The sequence below is a fragment of the Hyaena hyaena genome, unplaced genomic scaffold (genome assembly GCF_003009895.1).
Source record: "Hyaena hyaena isolate Hyena2069 unplaced genomic scaffold, ASM300989v1 scaffold_597, whole genome shotgun sequence".
Taxonomy (NCBI): domain Eukaryota; kingdom Metazoa; phylum Chordata; class Mammalia; order Carnivora; family Hyaenidae; genus Hyaena; species Hyaena hyaena.
Window position 1 is genome coordinate 1,173,313 of NW_024081231.1, and position 20,561 is coordinate 1,193,873.

The window sequence follows — 20,561 nt, forward strand, 5'->3', positions numbered from 1 at the left end:
CTGCGGGGGGGGGGTGTTAGTGGGGGGGGGGACCACCTATCTGTGGTGACGGCAGCCCTGCTCCCATGACACCGGGGTTATTTTACTTCTTCCCTCGTATAACTGGAGATGGCAGGAATTCAAGTGTTTAATAGTTGAATGATTAATGCTTTTCAAGTAGGATTTCACTAAATATTTAATACTTTTGAATTTGAACTTAAAAGTTATGTTCTTAGTCCACGATACCTTGTTTTAGTTAGTGTCCCTTAGAAGTTATTCCTGAAATTTTCTGACTGCTACTTACCTACAAGGGAAGTAAACATGGAGTATAATCCTTTATATTGAAATAAAGGTCCCCATAATATATATTTATAGATGCAGGTGCTAATTTTCCTAGAAAAAGATTCTAAGAAACCATTAACTGTGTTTCCTGGGGTGGGATCTGTGATGGGAGATTTTTGTGTTTTCTGCACTGACTTTCTCGCCATCGATACTTAGTAACTCGTTTTTTTTTTGTTTTTGTTTTTGTTTTTTTTTTTGGTTGGAATATCTAATTGGTAGGATTATGGAGCATTTTATTGTCTTCTTTATGCTTCTGTATTAAAAAAACAACAAAGACAGGATACACTTAGTATGGTATAAGTATGACTAAATCCTAGACTGTAATTAACAGTTTATTAGTCTTACGAACTGTGAGAGACGAGGGTCTGAAATAGCCCTGAGAGAGAAAAGCAGCAGGCTGCCACACTGTTAGCTCTTTAGTGAAAGGAACAAAGGTTGTTTCCACCAGGGGACAGTACAGCACGCCTGGCTCTGGCTATCAAGAAGTTATGAATGTGCCATTACAAGCATGTAAGCAATCGGGAGGCCAGAGCCCAACACGCCGGGTCCCCCGGAGCCCTATGCGCAGAGACCTCCGTACACAAAGACAGGGCTGCAGACAGGAATGGCACCAGTTACACCGGGGTCACACAGGAGGAAAAGCCCTTTCTGGAATCTAATGCGAAACGGTGTATCAGCCTGTTCTGAACAAATTCAACAAAAGATTGAAACGTCATCCTGTTCTGGTCTGGAGTAAATTAACATTACAGAGCCCTTCTTTCTGCACACATTTCAGGCCTCTTGGAGTTAAATGCTTTCCAGTTAATCCATTATGAGGAAGTACAGGTAAGCCAAATGTGAACCGGGAGAACCCAAGAGCACCGACGCAGAAATACTGGTAAATAAGGTCAGCAGTTCTGGAAGGAATGGGGAGCCCAACTCTCGTCTAGGTTCTACCATGAGCTTACGGAAAGTAGTTCAAGGTATTTTTAGAGAACAAAGTTCGAGACGTGTTTTTAACATGTTTCTCGCTATTAGAACAATCTGACCTACAACAGCCTGGGCACGTTCTCAGGTTCTCCTTCTCCCTTTGTAAGGGTCTTGTCCGAGCCACTGCCAGGCAGTCAGTCACCTGATTTAATGTGGACTGAATTTAGTTAACTGCTGCTTCAAATCGCCAAGGGCTGGTCTCCGTTTTCTCTAAACCAGAAAACACCTGCATCAGTGGAAACTGCTTCAGCACCTGGAACCATCAACTGCTACCTGAAAACATACTGCTCTGTGGCTTCGTTCCCCCACAGCGGATGCGGTCTCCTGGTCCTTCACCTGGGGCAGGAGGGAAAGGACCCGACACCCGCAGGGCACTTGTCCCTTCTCCCTGAACTTTCAATACAAACTTCTGGAGCAGGCGGCTGACATCACTTATATTTTAGTTAAAAGAGGCACGGACACTTACATTTGTCTCCCGGATGTACTGCAAGAAATACACCACAGCCAGCTTGCACAGTGCTAGGAAGACCGGTACCTGCGCGTCTGGGCTGGCTTCGGCCGCCATGTCATAAAAGCGTTTTGCAAGGTGAATATCCTATAATACAGGCAATAAACCAAAATTCACCTCTTGGTAAAATAAGTAAAATAATATTATTTAGCTCATATATTCATATTATATCAGTTTATACACTCAGAACATTGATTTTGCCTTTCAAGTTTTCATTTAAAAATTTCCCTTACTTGAAGGATAAACCCCACCTGTAACTGGGTAATATATAACGGCTTAATTTTTAAGAATCTAACTGAAAAATGTTAAGATTTAACCTCCTGTCTGACATCCCATCTGCTGTGCAGATACGCTGGCTACAGCTGTATACCAATGCATAACACTGTTACTCTGAAGAATCCTGGGGGCGACCTGCAAGTCTCAAGTTCTAGGTCAAGCAAGTTAAGTAAGTTTCTTACTTAAAACTTCAGTGTAAACAATTCCTGGTTTCTCTTTGGAGCAGTGATCCTTAAACTGGGAACACACTCAAAGATTTTTTCAAAGGGCACTTGCATGGATAGTGTTAAAGGACCCACATGCTGGGTTCCCCTGCCTTAGACATATTCCATAAAGGGTGAAACGAGTCCTGATGAATCCGGGCCCAGACTGGAATGCTCTGATTCCGACAAATGCAGAATGGCAGGGAGAGATGCGGTGAAATTTGCATTTAACAACCTCACTTTCTCCATGTCCTGACTACTGTCAAAGAATATCAGACTCCAGGGCAAGAATTCCATGAGACATGATAAAGAAAGACTAAACATTAAAAAGGACTTTCCCACCTAGTTCAGTATAAGCAGTTACTGTCAGCTCTCCCCTATGCTGTCCCTAGGGGGCGTCGTTAGCAAAGAAGAAAGCACTTTCCAACAACAGTATTGGTAGAGTCAGTGTCTTTGAGTTTTTTTAAAAAAGGTAAGAAACGTTTTTTTGGACTACCACATTCTTCAAGATCATGGATCAAACTTTATGTGATAAGATAGACTTTTGTGTGGATGATTCAAAGGGGTAACCACATCTTATCAATCACATCTTGAATTATTTATTCTGTATATAACACCAATCCTCATGTAATCCTTAATATTTTCTAACTGTATTACATGCTGGACTGATTAGTTTTTAGTAGCGCATATGTTTCCTTCTTTGAAAAATGGGAAAAAGTAAGAAAAGGTGATCATGATGTCTTACAAAAACTAATGGAATCATTCTTTTAACACATGACTAATTACTCCTAAAAGCTGTATCCCAGGGTTCTGTCCTCATTCTTGTCAAAGAAATTACCATAGTCTTTATTCGCAAGAATTTATATAAGCTACACATAACATTATATTGCAAATTAAATTATGAGAATGTACACTGATTAATTTTCTTGGTTTTGATCTATTATGAAACAGGCTGTCAGAGTTCTATCACTTTAATTTTGATTGCTTTCAGTACATTATTATGAAGTGTATTCCCAAAAAAACACAGCTTACGCACTATCTTTATATTAGTCATCAGACACACATTGACTTTATTTGCATTAAGAAAATGAAGTCAGACTTGCTGACAGAAGTAAGCCTGATCTGGCTGAGTGGTCTGATATAAAGAGAGGCTCTGGGAACATGGCAAAGATGGTCTGCACACTGACTGCACTCCATCTGCAGTTCCAGAGTCTTGATAAAACTATATTCAAGTATCTAATATTAACATAAATGCAAAATATGAAAATTTACATATTGGGATTAAAATAAAACAAATATTAAAATGTGGTCAAATAAAAGGCACTTTGATAAAAAATAGTGCATTAGCAAAATGAAAATGAGTAACTTGCCCTTAAGCACTTTAGGTCAACAGAGTGTCTCTAAGTGATGAGGTAAGGAATATATTTAGTTATTTGATTAGCCTGGGTAAAGCCTTTCGGCATTCTACCCAAAAACTGAGAAAATGAATGACTCCAGTGACCAGGGAACAAACAAACATACCCTTTGCCAATTCTTTGCTTTCAACAAGACTGAAGGCAGACCTAACCAAGTTGTCAGTGACAGATCATTGAAAATAATTTTAGTGACAGATCGCTCTGACTTTTGGCATATGTTATAGACTAAATGTGCCCCATCCCCCCCCTAAATTTCTATGTGCAAACTCTACTCTCTCTCAAGTGATGGCTAGAACTAGGAAGTGAGGCCTTCGAGAGGTTATTAGGGTTAGACGAGGTTAAAGGGGTAGAGCTTTCATGAACGGGATTAGGGTTCTTCAAAGAATACCTAAGTACTTGCTGCTTCTCTCCTGTTCTTTGCTCAGATGAGGACAAAAGACAGAAGACAGTGGTCTCTGACCAGGAAGTAGGGCCTCCTTGCCAGACACCAAACCTGCTGCCACCCTGAACTTCAACTTCCCAGCCTCCAGAACTGTGAGAAATTCTATTATTTAAGCCACCCTGCCTATGGTACCCCATGTAGCAGCCTGTAGGAGAACAGCATGCAACTCTAAAGCAGTTTAAAGAACTAAGTGAGTGTAGATAGAATAAAATTCTCCCAATTCCATTACTTGTTTATGTGAACAAGGCTCCAGCCATATATTTATAAAAATGAGGGGCGCCTGGGCAGCTCAGTTGGTTAAGTGTCCAACTCTTGAGATCGAGCCCTGTGTTGGGCTTCGTGCTGATGGCATGGAGCCTGCCTGGGGTTCTCTCTCCCCTCTCCCTCTGCTCCTATCCCACTCACAGTCTCTCACACTCACAAAATAAATAAACTTAAAAAAAAAAATTAATTCTATATCTACTCAATGATACTTAAATTAATTTTTACAAGATGCTCCATTCATCTCATTAAAAAATGCATTTTCAGTAATTATCACAGAAAGTAAAATTTTAGTGAAATTCATAGTATTATGTTGACTTGTTCAATACTATATTGATAAATAACCAACTGTGACTAGTATATCATGAATTTTTCATAACACTTAGAGCCTATAATCATAGGAAATAAAATCCAAAATTTGAATTTACATACTTTGTTTCAGGTAAGTAGATTAAGTAATCAGTAAAATATCTAGGCATTAAAAACATTACATTTGTATGCAATCTATGAAAATATGACCTGAAAAAATGAATTCAGGAAGAAAAGCAAAAGATACAATTTTCATTTAATAAATTTGCTGTGTATTTAAACAATGTATAATGAGGATATCAAAATTTTGGTATTTAGTGTAAATTAGTCATTTTATTTTAAAAAAGGTGTTGCCTAAAATAGACAGAACTTAGACCCTTTGAAGCTTATGATGAAAAATTTTAAATGTCAAAGTAAAAATGTGCAGGAGAGGGGCACCTGGGTGGTTCAGTTGGTTGAGTGTCTGAGAGAGAGACACAGAATCCGAAACAGGCTCCAGGCTCTGAGCTAGCTGTCAGCACAGAGCCCGACCCGGGGCTCGAACTCATGAACTGTGAGATCATGACCTGAGCCAAAGTCAGACGCTTAACCGACTGAGCCACCCAGGCGCCCCGAGTGTCCAACTCTTTTTTTTTTTTTTTTTTAATTTTTTAAAAAATGTTTTATTTATTTCTAGAAGAGAGAGAGAGACAGCATGAGCAGGGGAGGGTCAGAGAGAGAGGGAGTCACAGACTGAAACAGGCTCCAGGCTCTGAGCTGGCAGTCAGCACAGAGCCCGATGCCGGGCTCGAACCCACGAACCGCGAGATCATGACCTAAGTGAAAGTTGGACGCTTAACCGACTAAGCCACGCAGGCGCCCCCCGAGTGTCCTACTCTTGATTTCGGTTCAGATCGTGACCCCAGGGTCGTGAGATCGAGCCCTGCATTGGTCTCCACAGGGTGTGGAGCCTGCCTGGGATTTTCTTTCTCTCCCTCTGCCCCTTTACCCCTGTCCGAGCTCACCCTAATTAAAAAGAAAAAGAGAAAATAAACAAATAAACAAATAAAATGTGCAGGACGAAACACAGTTTTTCAAAATATACAGGCAAAAACTTAAGACCGTGGGTCTAAAGAATGTTTGATTCTATTAGGAAGGCTAAGAGTCAGGAATAAGTTTATCAGTAGCAAACATCTTACTTCATTTCAAAGTACTTTAGAAAGAACAGAATTTGGCTGAAGATGGGCAGAGTTTCTCAAATAAGGAGTGACCGATAGAGGCTGCGCCACGTTTCCGTTTCAACGCATCTGTTTTTGGCTCCCTGTCGTAAAACAGCAGGTGCGTGTGACAGAAACACATGTGGGCCCCACAACGGGAGAGAGCACAGGCGGGCTTCTGAAGCATCACAAAACTGCCCCATAACTTAGTACCTGAAATCGGAGGAGCACACTCCAAAGCAAGCCTATTTTCTAGAGGGAAAAATGCAGACATTTCCCCCAAATCACAATTACATCATTCAGACATCTGTTTGGAAGCCAGGCCCACCTGTTTGATGCCCAGTCCTTTCTCGTGCATGTACCCCAGGTTAAACATAGCCTGTGCGCTGTGCTGCTGCTCGGAGGCCAGGCGGTAATGAATGAACGCGGTCTCGTAGTCCACGTCGGTGCCAAACCCATAGAAGTGGTAGTCTCCGAGCTTAATTCTAGCCACTGTATAGCCTTAAACAGAAATTAAATCAAAACTGCCAATAAATAAAGTGTGTTTAAAACAGAAAAAAATTGTTATTTCTCCTTCTGTTAACATGCTTACAGAAGACAGAATTTTAGGTTGTAGTGCATAAACTTCATAACAAATCCTTCAGTCAAGCTATAAATTCAATAAAGACTGAAACTCGAGGCATTGCTCTTCTGAAGCAGGTTTTGCAACAGAGACAGGTCAACAAGGTGGGTGCTGCTCCCCATGTCACAATGGGACTCTTCAAACAAGCACCTTCTGGTCTATCATGCCATTTACATTTTCTTTTCTTTTTCTAATTTAAATTCTAGTTAGTTAACATACAGTGCAATATTGGTTTTAGGAGCAGAATTCAGTGATTCATCATATACAACACCCAGTGCTCATCATAACAAGTGCCCTCTTTAATGCCCACCCCCCATCTAGCCTATCCCCCACCCACCTGCCTCCACCAACCCTCAGTTTGTTCTCTATCACTAGCAGTCTCTTGTGGTTTGTTTCCTTCTCTTCTCTTTGTCCCCAATTCCCATAAATTCTGTTTTGTTTCTTAAATTCCACACGAGTGAAATCATACGGTATTTATCTTTCTCTGACTTATTTTGCTTAGCTTAATGCATTCTAGCTCCAGCTACATCACTGCAAATGGCAAGATTTCTTTTTTTTTTTTGATGGCTAATATTCTGCTGTTTACATTTTAAAGTAGTTCAACTGGACTATTGTTTAGGTTTGAAGAAGGGATAGCTAGGCACTGTTGAGAGGAGTATGTGTGAGAAGAAAATAGTCAAACCAAAAAAGGTGGGTAAAGGTTAAAATCCTTTTGTGTTTTAGAGTTATATTTTATTATACGTTCCATGTGATTCACTGTATCCAATATAACTGGCTTCAAACTAAATACCAAAGAGTAAACCATAACATGATATAAATGACCAATCACAATTCAATTTAGAAACCCTGCGACCAGAATTTCCCCTTTTTTTAAATTTCCCCCTTTTTTTAAAATAGTTTGTCAAGTCGGTTTCCATATAACACTCAGTGCTCATCCCCACAAGTGCCCTCCTCCATGCCCATTACCTCCCTTCCCCTCCTCCCCACCCCCATCAGCCCTCAGTTTGTTCTCAGCATTGAAGAGTCTTTCATGGTTTGCCTCCCTCCTTCTCCCCCATTATTTTTCCCTTCTTCTCCCCCATGGTCCCCCGTTAAGTTCCTCCTAATCCTCCTATATGTGCAAACATATGGTATCTGTCCTTCTCTGCCTGACTTATTCCCCTCAGCATAACATCCCCAAGTTCCACCCATGTTGCTACACATGGCCAGATTTCCAGAGTTTCCCTTTTAAGAGTAGATAAATCATGATGCAAGTTAGGCAACAATTAGTATGCTGATGCATGACATTATTTTAATTTTTGTGAGAGACTCAAAACAAAAACAGTACAGAAAGATCCCTGGGTGTAGCTCTTGGCCTAGAATGAGCGGCTACTCACCTTGGGAGGCAGCCCTGTTCCAGTGCAGCAAAGCTCTGGGGTAAGTTTCATTCTCGCCTACAATGGTCGCTTCTCCTTCAAGGAAGATGAAATAAATACAACTCAGGCATTTAAGGAAAGGCACTAGACTTTTAGGCCTCATTTACATGCTAGGGTGGATATGTGGAGCATAACTGAGACGTAACAAGTATTAAATGACAAAAGTATTGTATTGAAATTAAACAAGTATTAGAAAGAAACACTGAGTTCAAAGGAATCACTGCATAGAGGACACTATTTTCTGCAATGTGTTTTATCCACAGAACTACTATGGAGAGTAATTACGGAGCCACACACCTGGGATCTGCACACCCCTGGAAAAACGAGGTTCTTCTATCTGCTGTAGTTTGAAAAATGTGTTTACTAAAAGCGGTTAATTTTGTGACAAATGGCAAATTGATTTCTACTGTCAACTCTAATTGCAAACCTAACTTGGATGGCTTAGGGAGCTGAGGTAAAGTACTCATGCAGGTGTGTTGTTAAGGTCTATTTACAACAATAAAGAAGTTTCTTTGTGGCTTTTCTATTTAAAACAAAAATGAACTACCTGATGTGAGCCTTCGTATTCTAAACCCAGGGCAGGACGAAAGTGAACCTTACTCTGATCGAGAATGAAGGCTGCATTGCTCTGCGCCACTTCATAGCCCTGTTCGGCCAGCAGGAGGTACTGGATCACTGCGGCGTTGTAGTCGCCGTCTTTGTAGCTGTTATAGGCAGTCATTAGCCTCTCGGACCAACGACCTCGTTCACACACATTCTTAAATAACTGTGAGAGCAGAAAAAAACAAAAACAATAAACACAAAAACCCCCAGTAATAAAATAAGGAACATATGCCAGGATATCATGTTTGCACTTTGGCTACAAGTGATTATTAAGCTATCTCTTTGAATCTCTGATAACTTTACTAAATATATATAAAAGTCTGGGATATTTATTTGAAGCTTTCAGTTAGTCTTTAGAGCAGGTTTATAAAAACAACAGTAACAGTTGTATACCATTAGCCCCGCCAGACACCGTTCTTGGGCTCTATGTACAGTGTGTGCGGAAACTCCCTTACAGCTCCCCTGAGGTTCATGGGGGGCATTTTACAAAGCAAATCCTATGAATAGCCTCATTTTACATCTGAGGAAACTGAAGCACAGAGAGGTTTAGAAACTGTGCTAAGCACTTATCAAATGCCACTCTGCGGTGTCAGTTATGAGAGCACTGAAGAGGAAAAGTTCCATTCAGGAGACATCAGCATTGCCCACTGCAACATTCGCTCAACACAGACTTTTTGGTGCTGTCTCCGATTCTGTCTAGGTGCTCGAGGGACTGCAGACACCACCACCTGTCCTTACAAACGTGGGGACGCAAATGAAATAGCGTGAGGATGACACACAGGCCCTCAGCATCTTCCCTCCGTGTATCCAAGCTACTAGGTCGAGTCTCTTTCTCCTCTAGAAGAAGCACGCAGAGAAAACGAGAGACGCTCCTCCTGGGAAAGGAGGTTGCCGTGCACAAGCTGCCGGAGCAGCCCTTACCTCCACCGCAGTGTGGCACGACCGCATCACGCCTGTGCCGCTGGCATGCATCTGCGCGAGGTTGTAGAAAGCCAAGATGTGGCCTCCCTGAGAAGCTAAATTAAAATACTTCAAGGCCTGCTTATAATCCCTCTTGACGCCAATGCCATCTGTAAGGAAAATCACATGAAAGGTCAGAAATAGTCCTATTTAAGATTTAACAGAAGCACCAGAGCAGCCTTACATAAGGAGTAAAATCAAGTGAAATTCAAAATTCTTACTCAGGAAAGATGTGAACCTTAACAATACAGATTTGTATATTAATACAGATTCACCTAATTCACAATGAAAAACAAGATGCACAGAGTATTGAAGTGGGACAACATTAATCAGCCCGATTTCCACATCATAGTGGCATCTAATGGAAAATAGGCAATTTAAACGTCGGTGGACACAACATTTAACTGCAACATACTTACTGTAGTACATAGAGCCAAGCTGCAGCTGCCCGTCCACCCAGCCTTGTTCAGCAGCCTTCTGGAAATACTTTAGTGCCAGATCATAATTCTGTAGGAAAAGGGGTCACATGATCACATGATGCGAAAGCTCAGAAGGCTGATATACTTAGATTCATTTATTAAAAAGAGTTAATAAAAAACATACAGAGAGGATTTCACCCAGGCTGGAAGCTAGTTATACTTCCCTAACTCACCAGCTGACCGCCTGTTTAAGTCAGAATGTTGGACTGAAAACTTACAACTTGAACGCCTCGCCCGTAGAGGTAGGCCATTCCGAGTCCACTCTGCCCCACGGGGTTGCCCTGCAAACCAGACACAAGAGAGTGAATAGATTCATTAAAAAACAAAACAAAACAAAACAAAACACAGGCAAGAATAAATGACTGCAAAAGAAATAATTTACAAGCATGTTCAAAAAATGTCTCTGCATTTTCAATCAAAATTCTCCTTCCCATTAGGCTAAATGTAATGCTGACTTTTAGAGATTTGGGAGTCCAATAATTTGCTGAAAAAGAGCAAATAGTAAATGTATCTAGAATTAAATTTTGGTGGCTTATGACCATCTGTTCCATGAGTTTATGATAGAAAACATGATTAACGTATTTCTTTTTAATTAAAAGTAGGTCACTATTTTTGGTAGTTTTTCATTGGTAACCGCCCTCCCCAGTAAAGAAGGAAGACGCTGTGGTGTCACGTCAACAACCATGTAAAACAGCAACACTGGGATCAGGTGGCAAAGATACGCTAAAGATGACTGGAGTCTCACAGAACAAAGATAATCATTGTTTTGAGACCTGAAAGAGAAAAATCTAAAATTCAGCCTAAACTAATAGGGACAGAGGCATCTGTTAAAAAGTGTCACAGCAGTGCTTTGGGAAATACTCAACTGACATTTAGAACTAAAGTAACACGTAGTTGGCAAGGAGATAAGCACACACACTGGACGCATACGGGGTCTTAAAAATTCATATGTAGTTTTCTCGGGGCCAAAGAAAGCCCAAATTATGTATTTATGATTGTTGAAAGTACCTAGTTGTGTGTTTCAAACCTCAAGTTGTAATACAAATAGGGTAAATTATATGACTTTCAGTTGCATTACTAAAATCAGTATTTTCCTGATCAGGAAACTTCTCAATGAAATGCAAACAGAGGCTTAATATTCAATAACTTGGTCCTCTCCATGCCTCCCCCCCATAAATTGCTTTTTTGGGGGGAAGTTTTTTCTAGCCAATCCATTCACAGAAATCACATTTACACAGGTGCTTTCAATAATTTGAGGCATGAGTTGGGTATAACTAATCCTTCAGTATAATAAACTTCTTAAAGTAATAATATGGCACACATTTCAACAGATTAAGTCATGAGATCTTACCATGTCAGCAGCTTTCTTAAAGTAGTGAAGAGCTGTCTCATTACTCTGTGGGACAATATCACTTCCCTCTGAATACATCTACAAAACAAAGCCTAATTTTATTAAGTTACAACCCTCTCTCCTATAATGGTTTCAAGCTCATCTTATTCTGGTTTTTGAGAGGGATCACAAAGTATTTCAACAAAGTTTAAAATTCTCCAAAGGACATTTTAGAATTAAAAGCAAAGCATTAAAAGTAAACATTTTAAAATTATATACTGTCATATAAATATGAATTCTCTATAAACATGAATACATTAAAATCAGCTCATGGATCAATCTCAGGAGGGGAAATCAAACTCAAGGTAAATCTTTACTCTCACTCTATCCCAAGGCAGTCAAATGGTTGTTAATTGCTTGGGATCAGTGATTAAAGGAGAAAAAGGAGTGCTATTAGCAATATCTGCTTCCATTTCTCTTCCACCGCTTTTCTCCGCAGGGTAAGATAATGGGTAGGTCTTAAGTTCAGGAAAAGAAAGAACTAAAAGATTTAAAAGGTTTCAAACACTGAATGATCAGAGTACCAGGAATGGAAAATGATGAAAGGGCCAAGAGATAGAAGAACAGAAGATTAATGCTTAAGCAAAAATACATGGGCAATACCAAATTCTATGTTACAATAGATGGGGTGTCTAAACGTAAAGTTCTCAGGCCCTGAATGACTCATTGCAATTATGTGGCAAACACTGCTGAGATTTTTCTATTTGCAAGAACGTCTGTGACATATTTATTCTATTGGAGCATCCTAACCTTAGGATTGGGTGATAGATGAAAATACCCATTGGTTTATACTGTATTTGTTTTCAAAATAATGAAAAAGGAAGTTTTAAGACTGTGCCACGTCCTGTGGAATCTATTCATTAGATTTCTAGGCTTCAGTGGTCCCTTGCTTGGAACAATAACCATGCTGGGAGGTGGGTGATGGCACTCACACTGAAGGTAAGCAAAAGGTCTGCAGACAAAGTTCAACAAACTCGAGTTGCTTCTATTCGGCATGGAAGAAACCAGGCAATTATGACAGACTGAGCCAAAAACCACACAGCATAAAGAATAAATTCTTCATTATTGCGTATTCACTGACTCACAGAAAGCAAGACCTCAGTGACAGCTTATTTCACAAGAGAATTCACATACTGATGAGGAAACACTGCTTCCCTTATGTTACCTAAGAAAATCCCTCAAAACAGCACTTACTTTGCCATAAGACACAAGGTCCTTGTATTGGAAACTTCATTTCCACTTTATCTTTGGCAAACTGTAGATCCTAACCACAACATGTGCTTATTATGCAAACAACTCTTGCTATTACGTAGTCTGTTCACAAGACGTACAGTACCTTTCCCAAGAAGGCCATAGCGTGTGAATTGCCAGCATTGGCTGCTAAATTGAAGTAGTCAAATGCTCTCTGTGAGAAAAGAATTTATTAAGATAGTTAGTTTTTATACAAGCTATCTGCCTTTGGTGTTTAACCAAAATAATTATCTCAGGATCATCTAAAAAATCTGGTAACATTGCAGTTATCTCAGTTTAAGTAAATAGCAACATGACATCTCTTGGCTGCTTAAGGTACCCACGCCCCTTGAATCTCATATCCGATCCTTCACAGAGTCCTGTAACTTTCACCAGGAAATTCCTCTTGAATCCACCTACAGTCACCCACTACCACCATTCTAGGCTAAGGTACACTATCTGGCCCCTGAACTTCTGGACCACTCCCTTCCTTGATCTCCCAGCTTTTATTCTTGGGTCACTCAAAGCAGCAGTTCAAAAAACTCAACATGCTGGTCCTTACAGCCCCTGGCAGTCTGCAGGGGACACAGATGTGATCAGACATTGCTGATCTCAGTAGTGCTTCAGTTTGCTCTCTGTACTCTGGTCCTTCCTGCCTCAGGACCTATACACATACTGTTGTTTTTGGACTGGAATGATCTTACTTCCAGGTTCAACTTAAATGTCATCCATTTCTCCTCAGAAACAATTGCCACCTCCCACTTATGAACCTATTACTGGACCCTTCCATTCTCCTTAGTAACAACAATCACTATTACATATTTGTTAGTATGACCATTTAAAAAATATTTAATGTCCTAGTTCTATTAAACTTGAAGCTCTGTCAGGACAAAAACATCAAAGCTATTTTGTCTGGCATTGCATCCTGAATGCCCAGTAGTGAATAGGCACTTAGCAGGTATTCAAATATTTGCTGAGTTAATGCAAATATGTACTGGGAACTCAATTTATTTCTTCTGTGAAGCTGGTGAAAAAACTGATCTCTGTGTGGATGTTTCACAAGTAGGCAGTACTTGTATGAAAGGTATGCAGCAAACTCATCATCCAGAGTTCTGTACCTGACATTTTTATTAATTGATTCATCTGGCCTAATGATATATATTTTAATGACCTACAGAAAATGAAAGCTGTCAAAATGTTGTTTGAATAAAATAGCATGGATATCTGGTATAGTTTTAAGTATACTCTGTTATGATCTAATTCTTAAATTTGATGGGATATGGGAATGAAATAACCTTAATTAGAATATTTAACTGTTATGGCAGAATAACAGTTTTATTAGTCTGACAAACATCTATCAAGAACTATGTGCTAGGCATTGTCAGGTGCTGGGAATAAAGTGGCAAAGTCCATGCTCTTTTGCAACTTAAGTTCTAGCAGAGGAAACAATTTAATTACATAATTAACAAATTTACAATGGGAAAGGGTTATAAATACAGATTTTCAGAAATTGTAACTGTACACCATTTATTCCTGGAGTGGGGTGAGGGGTCCAGGGAGATATTTTGGGTAAGAGATACTGGAGTTGAATTCTGCAGGCTAAGCAGGAATTAGCTATATAAAGAATAGAAGTGGGATAATATTCACTCTAGACACAGGGACTAGTATTCCAGAAATCTGGAGGTAGGGAGGTTCTTGATATTTTCAAAGACCTGAAAAAAGGTCCATGTGCCTGTGACTCAGGTTTCGGTTTTTAAGTCACTGGAAAGTGTGGGTCACTCAAGAGTTTTAAGCAAGGGAACCACAGGTTCAGGTGTGTGGTTTACAAAGGCAGGCTACTGCTTAGCAAATGCAAGCAGGCGATGATTCACACAAGTGGTAGGTATACTTATGGAAGGGAAGAGAGGAGTCAGATTTTGGGCACCGAGCAGACAAAACTTGGTAACTGGATATGGATTTGACTGCTATAGTCATATACTCCTTACTTTTCACAAATTCAACAATGACTTTTCCTCAGTTCTATGAAATATTTTCTTTTATTTCTTTAATGTTTGTTTATTTTTGAGAGAGAGAGAGAGATAGAGTGCAAGAGGGAAAGATGCAGAGAGGGAAACACAGAATCTGAAGCAGGCGCCAGGCTCTGAGCTGTCAGCACAAAGCTCAATGTGGGCCTTGGACTCAAGAACTGTGAGATCATGACTTGAGACAAAGTTGGATGCTTAACAGACTGAGCTGCTGAGATACCCCTGAAATATTTTCTAATGGGAGTTTTAAGACACACTTCTGTCACATACTGTAGGAACCCAAGACACTGTGTATGTATGTTTGGCAGTACTGAGAACTAGGTTTCAGAATTAAAGAGGTCTTTCCCACCACTATGAGGTATAATCACATTTTTAACCTTCAGCTTTCTCAGGGGTTAGCTGGATCTTGAAAGATCTTTTGTGAAGACTGTCTAAATAACACAAACTTGATAATGTCACTGACTGACAAGAAATACATCTGGGGTATCAGTTCCGTCTACGACATAAAGAGCAAAGCCCTGGGAACAGGACAGTTACCTGATGATTTTGTTCTACTCCACGGCCTCCGTGCAGATGCAGTTGTCCCAGACCAACCTGCAAATTAACAAAAGTGAGCAGAAGTAAATGGTAGCATCTGGCGTGTAATCACAATTACAAAAAGGTTTCTGTTCATAATTCAAAAATTTAAAGACTTAGTCTTAACTCTTAAGATATTACTCTACTTTAACCTCATTTTTTAAAAACTGAAAATGCCTGCTTTTAATTAAAGGCATCTTTCTGAAATCAAGGCATTTGTAGGCAAACTAAAACTGAACTTGTCACCAGTGAACCTACTCTAAAGGAAATGCTAATGGATCTGCTTTAGGAGGTAGAAAATTTATCCTGGGAAGCCTAAAGATGCAGTAAGAAATAAAGAGCAATGGAAAGTTAAATTTGTGAATAAATCTAAATGATATGGACTGTATAAAATTGTATCTTGTAGGATTCAAAAATATACAGAATTAAAACGTATAGAATACTCTATAAAGTTTCCACTGTCCAATAAATGGTAAAAAAAAAAAAAGTGCTCATTCATACTAGACTTTGAAAAAAGAACAGTAGAACAAAGTCCATCTATCATGTTAGTAGAGGCAGGGGAGATGCAATAGCAAAAACACTCAAACCAAAAGAAGAGAGGAGATATAAAGAAGCATGGAAAAGCAAAACGAAAGGAAGTAAGATAGAAAATTTAAACCCAAATATATCACAAACTACTTTCAACTAAAACACGGTCAGACGGATAAAAATATAAAAAAGACTACTTTATATATATGACTACATATGACTATATGATGCTTCCAAGAGACATATCTTAAACATAAGAGGTTGAATACAAAGAACAGGAAAGATACTTCATATAAATACTAACCCCAAAAAAGTGGCATGGGTAGTAGCAGGCAGAGTACAAAAGCAAAAAACATTTCTGGACCTAAATGAGGACATTTTGTGATATACAAGCTAGTTTAACAAAAAGATAACAATATTAAGTCTAAATGCACTCCAGCTGGCCTAAAAGATATAAATCCAAATTGACAGAACTAGAAGAAGAGAGACAAATCCACACCAAAGTGGGAAATGTAAACAATGCTGTCTCAGCACTAGACAGAAAAAGCAAATTCAGTAAGGATTCATGAGGTTTGAACAACAGCATTAAGAAACATGACTCAATTGATACATAAAGAACACTATACCCAAAGACTGGAAAATTCATATTCCTTTCAGCACACAATATTTACCTAAACTGATCAAGTGACAGACCTTAAAGCAAGTCTCAGGACATCTCAAACAACTGAAATCATACAGAGCATATTCTGACCATGATGATTAAGCCAGAACTCAACAAAAAAGTAGAAAATCCCCATTTATATGAAAACTAAGCAATTCACTTCTACATTTACACATGGGTCACAAGAAACCATAATGAAAATTAGAGCTAAATATAATGAGAAAATGACAGTGGGAGAATGTATTCTACCAGGTATCAAGATCCATTAAAGCTGTAGAAATTTGAGACACGCAAGAGAGTATGCACAGAGCATTATTTGCAATAGCCCAAATCTGGGGAAGAGTAAAGTGGGTAGGTAAATTGTGGGATTTTATACAATGAAATACCACAGGGCAACATAAATGAATGAATTACAGCTATAAGAAAACACATGGATTGATTTCATAAACAATGCTGAGCAAAACAAGCAGATACCAAAAAATGTGTCAGATTTTTACAAAATTTGTTTATTTTTGACATAAAACCAATCCATAGTGTTAGAAGTCAGTTCAGTGGGTTACCCCTGGGGGTGGGGGGCTCTGGGATGCTAGCTGTGCTACATAGGAGGCTCACTTGGTGATAATTCGGGGGGTCGTATGCTTCAGATTTATGTACTTTTCTATATTAAGGTCATAATTTGAGTAGTAAAAAGAAAAAAATGATACATAATACCACACATGGGTTTTTTTTTTCACTTGAGTTTTCCACTGAATATGCTGAAGTATTCTACATAGTTTTTGATGGCTGCATAGAATTCCATTACGTGGAAGTGTCATATTTGAAATAAATAGTTCTGTTTTGAAGCATTTAGATGGTTTTGGATTTTAACTGGCTTCTGATCTAAAAGAAAGATGTTTAATTAGACAAGATAACTTTATTATAATTTCCATGAGCTAAGATTTAGATCTTCCACTGCGGGTTTTAAATTTTTAAAATGTTTAATGTTTATTTTTGAAAGAGAGAGAGAAAGAGCAAGGGAAGGGCAGAGAGAGACGAGGACAGAGAACCTGAAGTGGGCTCTGTGCTGACAGCAGAGCACTGAATGCTGGGCCTGAACTTTGAAACCGTGAGATCATGACCTGAGCAGAAGCTGGGACACTTAACCAACAGAGCCACCCAGGTGCCCCAGTTTTTATTTATTTTTTTCAAATGTAAGATTTCCTTCTGTTAAGTCTTAATATTAACTCCTCTCAAAAAGTATCTAATATTTCCCTCTCTAAATTTCTAAATCAGAAAAGATCTGTTAAATTTCATAGAAGAAAACAGGCAGGTGTTGAAGTTCTCCTTTTTGTTTTAGGATTATCAAATTATCCATGAAATAACAAATTATACATGGTGCTTTGATGGGTATATTGTATAATTTACATTGAACTGGGCTACTTCTGTTGCTGACCTTGAGGAAATTACAGTCTAAGACAAGCAAAGAAAACATGAACAGTAAGTGGCTCTGAAGGGCATCTGAAATTACAAATGTTCCAGAGACATTCTGTTTAAAGAAAGTAGTTTTCATCCTTGGTGACTCCAATGAGAGCCTCATCATCTGTAAAACTCTGCTCTATTCAAACAGTGGTTTTCAATCCTGGTGCAATCGCCTGGCCAGCTAGGAACACGTGCCTAGGCAACATCCCAGATGAATCCTAATGGAAGTTTTTTGTTTTGTTTTTAAGTTTATTTTAGAGAGAGAGTGAGCACACAGGACAAGATCAGAGAGGAGAGACAGAATCCCTAGTAGGCTCCATGCTTAGCACAGAGCCTGATGAGGGGCTTGAACTCATGAAATGTGAGATCATGACCTGAGGTGAGACAAAGAGTTGGATGCTTAACTGACTGTACCACCCAGGTGCCCCCCAAATGGAAAGGTCTTGAGAGTGTGGGACTCCTGGTAACTTAAAAAAAAAAAAAAAAGAAAAAAAGCAGCTCCTCAGGTGATTCTAATACGTAGTTAGCAACTGCTCAGAGCAATGAAAATGTTTCTAATAGATGCTAAGTGTTTTCCCTGAGATTGTAGTATAAAACGCAGTAAGATGTACCGTGAGATGTTTAAACACATACCTGTGCTTGTACATCACCTTTTTCAGCTAGGAACTGGTAATACTGAATCAGATCTTCTTCCAGCATTCCACTGTTCATTCCTGGATTTTCCACCTCGTCAGGCAGCCGTATTCTCTGTACTACTGAGCCTCCTGTCAGGGAGATGTCACTAGCAACTGAAACGAGGGGACGAAGTAATAACATGGAGGAAGGTCAGAAGGACTGCTCCACAGAAAGAAGTATCATTTCAGCTGCCAAATGTTGACAGACACTATGCAAATAGTAATCTACAGATTACAAAACAGTAGTCTACACAAGCCTAGTCTTTTCTACAACATATTTAAGTGGAACCCAAAGCACGTATGCACATATACACACGAGTTCTTAGTCAACTAGCATAAAGACTGTCCCACTTAGGAGAGTCAGTCATGATCATTTCAAGTAGTCCAACAAAAACAGATGTATTTAAAGTTAAATCCATTTTGGATTTTGTTTCTTTTGATAAGGTAAAAGGCAAAAAAAAAAAGTAGGTACCATGATTGGCAACAAGACGATAGTGAGTCAGGGCCGATTCACAGCTCTGGAGGACTCCGATGCCGGCCCAGTACCGGTAACCCTGCGAGACAATCTCTGGTGAGAAGCCTGCGGTTTCATCGGCGCTCTCGTTGTAACAAAGAAAGCCACCCACACTCAGGATGTAATTCTGTGATCCCCTGATCCCAGTACCTCACCACATCATTTATCCTGAGTTTTCAGGTCAGCAATTCCAACAACCAGACTATAGCTGAGCACTAGGAAATAATGAAGTTCCCACAGAAATCAAATCAGATGCTGTGAACTTTATGCATGAGCTCTGCGTATCTAACATGTGAGAGAAAATTACTTTGGCTCTTGCTTAGAACACATTCTAATCTTATTTTAGACAGGATTTTAACCAAAAAAGGGGTTGATTTACCAAAGCAGCAAAGAAGGAACAATTAGCAAAACAGGGAAGACAAAAGGCTACTGGAGGCAGGTACAATACCACCAGCAAAAAATGACTGCAGGAGGGGAAAGTAAAGGCTCGAGTCATTTAGCACAGACTCAACTTTACAAACTTAGGGCATTGTTGTATAATAATGTGTAAAATATTTAATGTTTTCATCCTTAGGGCATTACTGTATAGTAATGTGTATAATATTTAATGTTTTTATCTTTAGGGCGTTACTGTATAATAATGTATGTAATATTTAATATTTTCATCCTGTAACCACTATTTAAGAAGATTGGCAAATAAAAAAACATACCTGTCAAAAATATTTAACATGCTTTTGCTACACAAAAATAGTCTTCAAATTTCTGGAAAATTAATCTAAATGGAACTTTTCAATTACTGTTTGAGGAATAAATGTTACCATAGATGAAAAAAATCAATGGAAAAAAAGCTCCAGAGTTAGTGAGGAATGTTTCAGAAAGCCAGAATAAGCAATAAGCCCCTGTGGCTTCAACTACCTTAGCAGTTTGCGTGTGTCGCAGACAAGGTCTGAGCTCCGTGGCAGGATGCAGAGCCCCCTAACATGATTCCTGGTGCTGTTCCCGGCATTCTGCTCTCCAGCCACCGAAAAACCTTGTATATTCTTGCAAGCACCATGTTTCCTGTCACTATTCCTCTCTATACATCGCTCCTGCTGTCTGGACGCCCTTCTGCTTCTATTCACTTACTACTATTTATCCCTCAAAAATTACTTTAGTTGTTTCTTTCCTCAAGTATCTCCTTTAATTTCTCCTTCTGACGCCAGTGCGGCAAGTGCCTGTCTAGGTGATTCCTGTACTGTAATGATCTCCTTCCTTGTGTGAATATCAATGTAAAACAAATCAATTTTCAATGTAAAAATCAACTCAAATGTAAAATCTGAAACCTCAACCTAGGAAATGATTCTGACAAATAATCCCAACTTCCTGAAAATAAAAAAAAAAAAGAGCCATTTAACAGATCTCTATTTTAAGGGCAATCAGCCAAACTAATCATTTTAAAGAAAACTGTGGACTCTACAAATTTTCATCCACATGTAGATGCAAGTGTTATATCCATTAATAAGAATTTAAAGGATGTTCAACTGAATA

The 20,561-nt window shown here is 39.2% G+C and overlaps 1 protein-coding gene across 3 annotated transcripts in view; it reads right to left on the bottom strand.

The window, feature by feature from the left end:
* The window catches only part of SEL1L (SEL1L adaptor subunit of ERAD E3 ubiquitin ligase), a 60,628-nt gene that overhangs the window by 13,119 nt on the left and 26,948 nt on the right, over positions 1-20,561 (bottom strand). For 2 of the 3 annotated variants that reach the window (XM_039257014.1, XM_039257013.1), the window contains 12 exons: positions 18,993-19,074; positions 18,480-18,634; positions 15,161-15,217; positions 12,706-12,774; positions 11,331-11,408; positions 10,198-10,260; positions 9,920-10,007; positions 9,462-9,610; positions 8,538-8,703; positions 7,899-7,973; positions 6,229-6,401; positions 1,757-1,885 (listed from right to left, as the gene is read on the bottom strand). In XM_039257014.1, the coding sequence (XP_039112945.1) occupies positions 1,757-1,885; positions 6,229-6,401; positions 7,899-7,973; positions 8,538-8,703; positions 9,462-9,610; positions 9,920-10,007; positions 10,198-10,260; positions 11,331-11,408; positions 12,706-12,774; positions 15,161-15,217; positions 18,480-18,634; positions 18,993-19,074 (1,284 nt within the window). The remainder of the gene's footprint in view (positions 1-1,756; positions 1,886-6,228; positions 6,402-7,898; positions 7,974-8,537; positions 8,704-9,461; positions 9,611-9,919; positions 10,008-10,197; positions 10,261-11,330; positions 11,409-12,705; positions 12,775-15,160; positions 15,218-18,479; positions 18,635-18,992; positions 19,075-20,561) is intronic. The other variant, XM_039257015.1, reaches the window with a different exon arrangement.